Raw genomic sequence first — 12,843 nt, 5'->3', positions numbered from 1 at the left:
GATCTGACTGTAGTGAGGTGCCACCTTCCAGGAGTTGTTTGCTTTTATGGTGCCCATCTGCAACAGGTGGGACTTGCTCTGGATTCCATAGGCACAGTTAGTTGACACCTTCTTGGAACTGTGAGCAAAATAGTAGGTAAAGTCACAGCACCCTCTCTAGTCCTGTCATAGTATCAACTATCCTAACAGAACCTAGAAGATGATCTTGTGACACCTGGCATGTCACCATTCCTAATATTAAAACCTATTTTAAAGCAACTCAAAATAAAAATGTTTACAGATGTTTCTTCAACAGGCACATCGACTGGCCTAATTAATCTACACAATGAAATGAAATAACTGAATTAACCGGTCTTTTACAGCCCCCTGTTTATTTTTGGACGATGATAAACCAAGGATAAAATTGCATATAGTTTGCACACACTCTTTCAAATTCAGCATGGGTTTTTCAAAAGTGCTATGGTTTTACCCTACTTTCTAAAATCTTGCATTTTAAGCTACAACAAGTAAGTGCAGTATGCCCAGTGCCTGACTGGCATCATATCAAGGCATTATTCACATCTTGTGCTTATTGCTGCTGGTCTAAAGCTATGAACGACCATGACCTTTGATTCCATGAGTTTTGATTTCTAGTCTAGGCACTAGCATTTTTTTTTGAGTGGGACTTTTCTAGGTATTCTGTCCTTCTCCCATATCCCAAATGTCATATTAATTGATTACTCTTTTCACAGTATTATGGTAAGTGTATGTGCTTGGCTGTTTCCTGTGATAGTTCTTGGATCCATGAAATCCTGTAAATGAAAAGAAAATCAGAAAATAGATCAATAAAGCCAGACTTTTCATTTAGAGTTTGGAAAAAGTGGAACTTTTTTTATGACAGGCGCTATGGTTTCTTTATTGTGCACAAAATAAAGATGGGCGTCTCATTTGGTGTGGGGAGACTTCCAGCACTTGGCATTAACAACCTACTAAAAGTTAATTTACCATCTGGGAACTTATTTCTAATGTCTCATGTCTACTAGCATTATCCTGCATTTGTCATTTACACGTTTTAGATTTGTGACCCTAGTAAGGTATTGTGACATTTTTCACTGTATGATATTGAAATTCTTGGAAGTCTGTAGGGTTTAGAACATTCATTCTACAAGGTCCAGCCAACTGTGTATCTGTTATATTTTCTGCCACCTTCACCACACTGTGCAGTGCTTTCCAGTATTAAACTATAAAAGAGAGGTAGGAAGGCCATGAAATGTATCATTAATATTAGGTTAGTGTATAATTACAGTGGTTTGTAAATGTTTTCTAGTACAGTTGTCTGTTGTAGAAATTAGGAATACAGTATTAACTGTGACTATAAAGTGAAACGAGCTATATAATAAAGACCACTGAAGGCACATGAAGATTACAACCAGTAGATTGCTGTTTTGTGTGCTACTTAATTGTTACTAACTGGTAAAAGTAAATATGAAGAAAAAGCGGATGTAGGACAGATGTTGTAGTTCAGTTAAACCACTACCTATTTTTAGCACTTTATGTAATGAGACCTGAAATTCATATGCTCTTTCTGCATAAAGAACTTAACTTTTCAGCAGAACTGCTTCCTGCTTGGCTATAATGATAGCAGAAGTTCTGGCTTGTATCACTTTATTTAGAAATTAGAGCCCTTTCATGGTTTTTATGTTGCTGAAAATAAACATGAGCAGTTCTTGGAAATCTTAAACAAACCAAGATTTTGTCTCTTTTATAATACTTAATATTTACTTGTGTTTAATAACTTTTTCTAGTGGTCTGCCCCTTTTTTTTTAATTTGTATTTTTCTATAATGCCTGTTTTTATGTGAACCTAAAATTTGCAATTTGTCATAGACGTATTTCATTACTAAAAGTAAACCTTATTTGTCACCATTACTTTGTCAAAAATATTATTAAAATAATGCTTACAAAAATATAAGTGCTTGTTGCCAGTCTTTTATATCCTGGCCATTTAAGTTCATATTCACAGAAATATGTTTTACTGCTATAAAAGTTTTAAAAAAAAAAAAAAAAAAGTTGCTTTGAGCTACATTGTTTGTATGAAAATGTGCTATATAAATGAATGTTGGTGTTGTTTAGTGCAACATGATAGGTTCAGTACTTCTAAATAACACTTTTACTTCCACATTTGAAATTTGCCATTGATATATGCTTGTTTCCACTATTTCAGAATGTAACTAGGAAATGTGAAAAAGTTAAAGATGGAATGTGCTGACTAGTAAATCCAGGTTGAAATTGTACACTGCAAAAATTGCTCAGAAATGGGCTCATTATTGAATGGATTGATGTTCTGTAAATCTTGTAGAATTTTTTTATAGTTGCTATACTCTAGTTCATTATGTAGTGCAAGAATGTCAAACATCTTTTTCCTCCATTGGCAATGGTTCGCGATTCCTCGATGTCGGAGGCTTTTTTTTGTATTAGCTGTACATGGTGTTTTAGTTTAACTTATTTTTTTGAGGTTGAAATAGCTCACAAAAAAAAGTGAAATGACCCCACAGAGCAAAATTTGATTGCAAAGTTATTTGATACACTGCACTATTTAACATAAGCTAGAATGAGAGGACTGCGAGACTCCAACATGTCTATTTTTAGGTAGAATGGGAGCATGTACTGAAGTATTTGGTTATCTAGGTTAACTGTTCAATACCTCAAAAATCTTTCTAAAATGACTTTTAATGATGTTCTCACTGAAAGTAAATTCTGTTTTAGCAAAGGGTTATCATAACTCAAGGATTTTGTCCTCTCAGGAGAGGTCATGAATAAGAGCAGCCCAGTAGCTCTCCTAATCTGCTTTGTTTACTTTGGCTGGAGCCAAGACGAATTCATGATTGCCCCTCTTGCAATGAGATGGGGCCTCCTCCTTGAGTGGCAAGCAGCTCAGTTTTGCACATAATGTCCTACGCTTCACTTCCTCTTGGTTGGGAGGAGAGTGCCTGTGCGTCTATGACAGGTGTTGACTGCTAATTTTAACTCTGGAATGCACCAGCTCATATTGGGCAAATTGTCAGTCTTTCACCATAATGGGGAAGAGCTGACTTTTGCTTTGAACTGTTTTGTGTTAAATGGTTCAAGCTTAAATGAAGCCCATGAAAGATGAACGGTATATAGAGTGAGAGCCATATAAAATCCTAATTTTACAAAGCAGAATAGGCTACTTTTGAACTGCAAAAAAGTGTTTACTCGAAGGAAAGTACATTTAGACAATGTGGACTAAACATTAAAGCTTTTTCTATCCCAAATAAAGTTGTCTGTTTCACAACACTCTAAATAAAAGCATGGTAGAAAAGTTACTACTTTTTATAATTGTTATTTTAGTTCCATGTAGGTTTCAATTGCTGTCCCTTATTTATGGGACATCAAATAAGTATGTACTTTGTTCTGATGTGAGAAATTTGAAACAGAATAAAGTAGTCTACACAGTACTTGAAACTAATTATATGATGGGGTATTTGTTTATTGTGATTTTTTTTGTAAAATTATTTGTAAGGTCTCACCTCTCTGTCTCTGCTGTGTCTGCTGTTATTTTCTGGATAAAGTGTAGTTTGGTAGTGCTATTTCAATATGTCCTTTTTTTAAAGCTGTGTTTCAGGGTCACCTGAAATAACGAGATCTACAATTTATAAAATGTTCTCTAGCAGAACTGGATTAAGCAGGTATGAAAGAGGATGTCTGAAGAGTTCTTCGTGCTAAATAATTAATTACTTACAGAAAACTGTGGTGGAGGGCAGAAATTGCTCTGAAGCAGCACCTCACAGGTGGTGCAGTGGTAGTGCAGCTGCTTTGCAGTAAGGAGATTGTGGGTTCGCTTCCCGGGTCCTCCCTGTGTGGAGAGCACTTTGAGTAGTGAGAAAAGCGCTATATAAATGTAAAGAATTATTATTAGGAATTGATAGTTCACACAATTAGCTGTGCCCAATTACTTAGAACCTTCTGGATTGAATGGACTTCTCATTTCTAAAATTTTATTTGTTTTTGAAATGGAGATTCCTTCATGCCAGTTTTAAACAATGTCTCTCCAATTGACATGTCTTTCTATCACTGAATGGTACAACGATGTCTTCTGTAATGAATTCCTCATTTTTAGGTAAAATAAGTAATGGCCCTTAGCTGATGCTTAAATGATGGCCTTGAGCATGGGAAAGGCGCTATATAAATAAAATGTATTATTATTATTATTATTAATTTCTACCTCAGCTATTCTGTCAGTATCATTTACAGGAAAGTTAGTAATTAGAACACCCTAAATTGGATTGACGGATAGATTTTTTCCCCCTAGGCATTATCATGTGCTCATCTATATGTGAACAACCACAATCGCATCTACTAATCATGCTGGCATTTTAAAGAAATTCTTGTAGTTTAAGCAAAACCTGTTTTTTTAATGTTGATTCTTTTATGCAGGCAACTTAAGTTTGAACTGTGACTTGGTTTCTGTTTGTGTATTTTTATTGTTACTTTTTGGGCTTCAGTCCACATAACCAGGGCCGGATTAAGAGCTTTCGGGGCCCGTAGCACATTTCAAATTTGGGGGCCCTTTTGGTCTGCATCATCTGAAGTTTAGATTCTGAACAGTTCAAACCGGACTAAATAATTATTTTACTCTCGATTATAATAAGAATCTTATAATATTTATGTGAATTTTATGTGTTGGGCCCCTAAAGTTTTGTTGTGTAAGAAATTTACAGTTTAAAAACGTAAAGATAATATTTTTAAAGACCAGTTTTTCAATGCTACACTTTTTCATTAAATATTGGGTCCACCATTTGGGGGCCCCCGAAATTGCGGGGCCCGTAGCATATGCTACATGTGCCTATTGGTTAATCCGGCACTGCACATAACAAATATGTGAACATCATTAATAACACTAAATTGGCCTTGTGTGAGTTAGTATAGGTTAGTGCCCCAACAAAAGTTGCTCTTGGCTATATCAGTCATGTTGGGATAAGCTCTGGTTTCACCAGTAATGGAATAAGCAGGTTAAGAAAATTGGTTGATATGTAAAAGATAGTACCTGGGTGACCTATTATGGAAATTTGCACAGTGTTTAAGTGTCTTTTTGAGATTAAACTAAAGGCTTCTAAGTATCCATCTGTCCATTTTCATAAGCTGATTATCAGTTGTTTGTAAGACAGGAGCAATACCTGGACAAGGATGCCTGACCATTGCAGGATGAACACACACACACAGAGGCCAATTTAACATCACCAATTCACTTAATCTGCATGTCTTTAGACTTTGGGAGGAAACTGGAGCACTTAGAAGAAACTGGCACAAAAACGGGGAAAACATGCAAACTCCACAGAGGGAATGCCTATGGCATGAACCCTGGTTTCCTTATTGTAAGGTAGCAGTGCAATCACTGTGCTGCTGTTCAAGTTAGAATTTTACTGTACTCTAGTCTTTGAATGTGACAATGCAATTACAGCTACTAAAATATTATTTTCTGGGTTGTGTTTGATGTAAATTTATTATGTTATCTGGAATGCAAAGGTCATGACAAACTAGGCAGGGAGTGGAGGGAAATGGGGTCTCATCTTGTAGACTCTCTGATCTTGAAGTAATAGAAGTACAGTCACTGAGTAAAGGTTTATAGTGCCATTACTGTCTCATGTACAGTGAAATTCTTACTTCCCTGTGCTAACCAACATGCAACATACTGCCACTCTCCGGCACCATGATTACTGAGTATAACTACTTTCCCTTGAAACAGCTGTTTTCCTATTTTATTGTAATATTTCATTTTCATATGTTCTAAATTTTACCCTTTTTACTCCCACGCATTTCCTCCTTTTTTTTTTTTTTTTTCTTTCTTGACTGATCTAAAAAAATATGCTTTAAGTACTTCAGAAAAAGAAATACTACTCTGTGGAAGGTTCTTAAAATTATTTTGTAAAGATCACAGTAAGATAGATATGTCTCCCTGGTGTTTTTTTTTTTTTTTTTTTTTTGATCATTGTGTACACTACACTTAGAACATTATTTCTGCCCTTTTTCCTATGTTTGTGCTGTTCACTCATCAGCTTAATACTGAAGTCCTTTCACACCTCCTTCTTTAGGGACACATTAATTTCATATTTGTTTACTTGCATTTTCTAAATCAGTTCATTATAGTCTGTATATCCTGAAGACCTTCACAAAGGTGAAGATATTTCACAATTTTTCATTTTTTTTGTTACTTTGTAAATTGGGTGTGACCTTCTGTTCATGCCATTATGACCCTTCCAAAGTATCCAGTGTCCTCTGCCAAGAATTTTACTGGGAGCTGCCGCTGTGTAGAGGTGAGGTCATGTGTCTTGCATTTCATCTGGTTTGTCAAAAATGTTCACCAGGCCACACACATTGCTACTCAATACAATATCCTTACTTGGTAATAGCAGAATAACGTACACTCATTTAGTGTCTCTCACAAATAAAACGTTAATTTTTTTTTCCTTTTTTTTTCTCCCCAAATAACTAGCTTCTCCATAGCTTTAGTGCTACAGTTCACAACCTAGCCTTGGCCAGTTTTGATTGATTGATTGATTGTTTGATTTTGTCTGGCTTGTGAAAGGGAGCTTGTCTGATTTTAAACTTCTTTCTCTATCAAATAACCTTACACACCTTTCTTTTCCCTTTTTCAAAGTCAATAAAGCCATTTGTCTTACGCTTAAGACTATGGATTTCATGTTTTATTAATAGGTATTTTAAATAGCTCCTGTGACTTATTAGTGCTCACTAACTTGAACATCTCTGCAAAAGGGCTTTACTATTATATTATGTTCTGCAATACACAGGACCTTACCAGTGTTGTGTGCATCCCTTATTTAACAACTGATAGTAGCAAAAGGTCAGTCCCCTCATCATTGAAATAAGGTCCAGCAAGTCTAAGGAATGTGCCTGCAGTTTTCTCCAGGAAAAAAATCAATGTAGAATGGTAGTGTAATTCTTAGTGTTCCATGTAAGTTTGAACTTCATGCACTTTTAATATTTATACTATTATTATAAATATGTTTATTATAATGACTTGTGTACTGTTGCTTAAAGGACACCTGTGAAATCTCAAGTGAATGTGACACTTGAAAATATAGCTCTTCACAGAAATGGGATTTTCTATGCATACAAAGAGACATGATTAAAGCCTGGAATACTTTTCATTGCCTGTAATACACGTAAGAAACTTGTGAATGCTTAAATGCATTGATCACAGCCATATTTTACCGGCTTTGCTTGTTTTTTGCTCATAAAGGCCAGATGATGTAATATCTTTAGTTGTTTCATTTGTGAAACAAGTCTATGCACTAAATATTATAATTCTTAAGTTCTTACTCCACCTTGTAATTATTTATTTAGCCTATATTTTTATTTACAGCAACTTAGAAGCTACCTGATAAACATTCAAGCTCATTACTATAGAATTTTTCTAAGTTAACTAATGTTACATGTTAATAGAAAAATCAAAATTCTTTTCTTCTAGGTTGGAAAAGAGACTGTTCAGACAACAGAGGACCAGATCATGAAAAGGGACATGCCGCCTGCTTTTATTAAGTGAGTACAGTATTTAATACAATTTATCCCACAGACTGATTAGATTGTTATTTAAAGTTGATATTTACAGTGGTGCTATTGCAGAAATACTTTTTTTTTGAGTTTGTTTGTTCAGAATTTTGTTTTGAGACAAGCTTGTGAGATGGCCCAAATGACATCTGAGAGATTCAATTCATGCTTGATATGATTAAGTGCATTTTGAACCAGTTCATCTGCCAAACTGCTTTGACAGCCAACACTTGCTTGTTTGACTGCCAAGTATTCCTGAAGTTTAAATGGTATTAATTCTAGTCAGAGAAAGCTGGCATGTGTGTGGGAATTTTGGGCATATTAAGTCAAAAAGGTCTCCTTTTTACAGACTGGTGTGTTTTTGCCAAAGTTGTATATTACAGTAAGATCCTCAAGAAAGGAAGGTGAAAGCAATGAAGTTGAAGAATGTTGTAAGCATCTTGTACTTTTGCTCCCATTTGTATTCTTTTGTAACATATTCAATATGTGTTACATATGTCCTCTCCATCACGCAGTTAAGCGCAACCTGAGCTATAACAGTGCTGTTTGTGCAAAAAGCTGAACCATGATCTTATGTTTGTTTTTTAATGTTTGTTTGTGTAATTGTTAGTACTTTTGATATGTTTTCCTGCAACATTGCAGTTCAAACCACATATATTGGTTTTCCCAATTATTATAGCAACCCCATTGAGGTGTTTGGTGGTCAGTGAGCTTTGTTTTTGTTATACAAAGCTGTTGAATAAACTAACTGGAATAATTTAATATGCATAGGCAAGTGATTATTAAGACAGTTTTGTATTAGCTGTTCATCACAGAGTTATTTCTAGTTTCAAGAACAATATTAATATGCTTGAAGAAAATACAATAAATTTCTATTAAAATGCAGTTAATTTCACTTAGTTGCTTGATTAATCACAATTATATATTTTAATTGAACTGCAGCCGTAATATAAAAATGAAAACTAAAGCAAGTGAAAAACATGTATAAAGAAGAGAGAAATTGAGTACTAGTAGATATCAAATAATTATGTGGGTCAAATTAGAACCAAACTTTTATATACATGGGGAGTGCATGTAAATTCTACCTAGATAGCACCCAGGCATAAAACTCAAAACCAGGAATTAGATTCATGAGGTTGCAGTGCTAACTACTCTGTTGTTGATTGGTATATACAGGCCCTCCTAATCAACATTTATGATGAGCTCTTTGACAACCTTGTGTTTTGCTTTCTTTTACTTTAATTGATCAATGTGTCAGATGTCCTGTTCTTCGTGTTGCAATTTGATGTTGCAATCCTTTTTTGTATTTTTTTAAGACAATGAAAAAACAACATTGGGGTCATCGGTTGCTTGGTCACAACATATCTGGAAGGCTGTACCCCCCATTGCTTTTACCCCTGCTGCTCTAAGACCATCAGCTTGACTCACTCAGTTACGATCCTTTGTTCAGCTCCTCAGATTACAATCCCTTCCTTTTTAATAGCCTGGTTGTAGTTATGGCTATAAATCCTTGGAAGCTAAACCCAATAGGGGAACGCCTCAGTCCTCCAGTCTGGTTGTACTGCTTTAGCTGCAAGATCTGAATATTTCCTATTCTGGCACTTGTGTGCTTTCAACAACTGTCACCTCCCAAGTCACAGTTAGTATTGCAGTGTACAGGGACTAAGGTCAGATCTGGTCTGAGTTTGATTGTAAAAATCTTCATTGGAAAAGCTAGCTTTTGGCCAGCTTTCTTCTCTAGTAATATGTTACTCTGTACCATATAATTTTGCTTATTCTAAGGTTGAAGCAACCTCATCCATACTGTACCTGACCCATTATGTATCCATATCTGATGGCTGACTTTGCTTGTTGTACAGCCTCTGGAAGGGCCTTCCCTGTTATCAGAATCATTGGATTGATTCAGACTTGTGTAATTCAATCCAATTAGAAGAAAAAATGTAAACCCATTTTATTCTGATTTTCTCCAAGAGACATTGTAATTTATTTGTTCCAAGGTATAATTTAGCAGCTAATTGGTAGAAGAGTAGATCATTACTGATTATAATATGTATGGTTTTAAAAATATGTTTATTGTGTTAATCTTTTTATAGGAAACACTCATCTCTAATGGGGTGCATGGTTGTTTTTCACCATCTTTCTCAGATCTGGACTTTATCTATCTCTGTCAAAAGGTTTACAATTAGCTGGTTAAGAAAAGCAGTTGTGAATGTTATCTGTAAGGTTGCAACTGTAAGCATCGCAGGTAAACTTCTGATTATATAGGTAATGCTGTAATTATTAAAGTAACAAGGAACTGAGTGATACCCTATAAATAAAACAAAGCAGAGCAGGCCAGGCTGTGCTCCTTGAAGTTATTTCTGTGATACTTTTGCCTGTGAAATCTTTTTATATATATATATATATATATACAGATTGCTGGCCAACCACAAGCGTTACCTGGTAGGTAACCACCCATACAATCAGATTGTGACACAGACTTCGAATGCCGTGAATATATATATATAAATATAAATAAAGTGTTCTGGCTGTGTACCATGCTGATAATCCTCCCTAACCTCTATCAGCTTTGCTTCAAATTCTTCACTTGTTCTGGCCCCCACTGGAGTGTGAGAAGGAGTGACAAACCACCAGATGGACTGTTTTGCCTCCTTAGTTTTGTCGTGTAGTTTTAAATAATCATGCCATAAGAAAGATAAATTCTGAGATGTTGATGAATTGATCATAGACTTGACATTTGCTCTGAATTTCTTATTGTCAAAATGGATTAAATGTCACAGAGTGATGACATGTTGATTAGTAGATACAAATATGAATTTATCTGTACTCTGTATACTTGATTATATAAACCTATGGAGGAAGTATGCTAGTTGAACTAGTGGGGGAAAGAAATTGTGCTGCAAGACTTATTATGCTAGTTACCTACCTACAAGTTGGTTCAGGAGGCAGAAGTCATCTCAGCCTGTTAAAAACTGAGCCATGGCAGTTAAAATCAGAATAGATGTTAGAGTGGCATGAGGTCTCTTTTTCCTGATCTTATCACTTTTTTTCTCCTTTGCTTACCAGCACACAGGTTTAGATGTGTGGGTTTTTTTCCCACTTTTTGTGGTCAAGTGCTCAAGTGATCTCGGTTTCAACGATCTGAATTTGTGAGGTGACCTGACAAAACCATTTGCTAAGCAAATGACCATGTCTTTATACATTGGTACTGACTGGGGTTACAGTGAGTCTCAGCTTTACTTGGCTGTAACTCTGATGTGCTGAAAATTTCATAACTGAAGATCTTATTCAAAACAGACTTGCCTGAGTTTGCCTTTAAATAGTCTTGGGAAACAGTTTGAACATTAATGTTACCAGTCGTTTTCAAAAAACCCAAAATACTATAGTAAACACACAATACAGTATAATGCATACTGGTGGTGGGGAATTCTGGTCTCTGAATTTTCTTAATCAAAAAACCTTTCTGCACACCTATGCAACCCAATACAAAAGCAGAACATAAAATGTACATAGCTGGAATTTGAAGAAGGTACATTGTGCAAGATTCTTGAGGAGTGTAAGGGTGGTTCAGAGAAGGTTTAGTTCTGTGACAAGATTGCAACATAGACAAGTTTAAGCTAATGTTTATTGTAAAGCAGGCTGGTGGTATGCTCCTGTTTTGTTTGTGCAACCAAGTCCACTTAACAAAGACATTTTGATGTTGATGCCTAATTTATCTCTGTTTGTTTATTATAATGCATTGGACTTACTTTTCATTTGGTTACAAGTACTGTATACTGGTAAGTCAGCTAAAAATTTAGATGTTTGGTACATGAGTGCATTATGTGTTTCTGAAGTGTTACAAAGCAGTCGAGTGTTGTACTGTGTTAGCCATAGATTGACACAGGAAAAAGTAGGGTGAAATGACACCTTTTATTAGCTAATTAAATAGATTACAAATGCAAGATTTCGAGGCAACTAAGGCCCCTTCATCAGACAAAGTGTAACAAAGAAACTGAAAAATACTCTAGCTCATGAAAGAAAAAAAAATCACTTTGCTGTCCCAATATAAGCTAGAGTATTTTTCAGTTTCTTTGTTACACCTGGCCTGATCAAGGGGCATTAGATTACAAATGCAAGCTTTCGAAGCAGCTATTTAGTTAGCCAATAAAAGGTGTCATTTGACATGTTACAATTCATTTTTATAAGTGTAGACTGTAAAAAGTATGTCTCACAGCTATGTACTGCCTCTCAGTGGAAAGACGATGGTGTTTAAATTTTTTAAGGAAAGATTACATTTATTTCAAAATATTGCTAATGATGTGCCAGATTCTAAACCTTCTCAAGAATTATGCTCTCTAAAGGCAATATTAATGCTGGTCTTACTCCATTAACAAACTGACTTATTAATTTCAGTTTATTTTTATAGTGCTCTTCACTAAGTATAAACAGAGTACAGAAACAAATTTACAGCTTCTGCATAATGCAAAGGGCATCATTTTTATATGTAAAGATACAAATTAAACACACTTTAAAATAGAACAAATTCAATTTGTTTAGCATAACAGCAGAGACCATATGAGTCCATAATTTTGAGATGAGTAATTGACAACTGAGAACAGAAAAACTAAAACCATAGTCTACATCTTCCATATAGAAGATAAACCTGTGGGGATCCACAGTTGTTTATAATGAGCAAGACTGGCCACTGTGACTGCCACCTCACATGCACAGCACAGTCTTTGTACTAGATGTGGGGGAAAGAGTGTGACGGTATACTTGTGGTGTTTCCCTGTCAAACCTGGCATAAAGTAGTAGCTGAAAGGTCTGTCTATTTAGAACAACAGGTTGGTATCATTTTCTAATTGTTTCTGTTTATGCTTGTTTTAACCAATGAAAAATGAAAAACCTGTGCCTCGGTGTTAATGTGCTTTCTAGTTGCTGGAGCACTGGTACTTATGGGGAAAGGCAATTTGGAAGTGATAATACGTCAGATGCTAAATTTCTACTTAAATGTCTATTTTCAGACTGATTTAAAAATGTATTTTGGTGACCTATTTATTAAACTATAGAAATCCTTTAACTCTGTGTTATGTGGGGGTGATTATTTTGGCAATTGTATTACTTCCATTTGCCAAATTTATACTCATTAATATTTCATGGCACCAAATCCTGACTTGGATCACATTTATTTTGCTGACCTGTGGTTAGTACCATAGAAAACATTTATTAAAGGAACATTAAAAATTGTGAATATTTTCACAATGGCAATACAAGAATGAAAGAATTTATTTGT

The 12,843-nt window shown here is 35.2% G+C and overlaps 1 protein-coding gene across 2 annotated transcripts in view; it reads left to right on the top strand.

Moving 5' to 3' along the window:
* The window catches only part of vcla (vinculin a), a 187,622-nt gene that overhangs the window by 88,131 nt on the left and 86,648 nt on the right, over window positions 1-12,843 (top strand). For both annotated transcript variants that reach the window (XM_051922957.1, XM_051922958.1), the window contains exon 2: window positions 7,489-7,559. In XM_051922957.1, coding sequence (XP_051778917.1) covers window positions 7,489-7,559 — 71 coding nt within the window. The remainder of the gene's footprint in view (window positions 1-7,488; window positions 7,560-12,843) is intronic.

This window comes from Erpetoichthys calabaricus, chromosome 2 (genome assembly GCF_900747795.2).
Source record: "Erpetoichthys calabaricus chromosome 2, fErpCal1.3, whole genome shotgun sequence".
In the NCBI taxonomy this organism is placed as follows: domain Eukaryota; kingdom Metazoa; phylum Chordata; class Cladistia; order Polypteriformes; family Polypteridae; genus Erpetoichthys; species Erpetoichthys calabaricus.
This window is presented reverse-complemented; position numbering and strand designations above follow the sequence as displayed.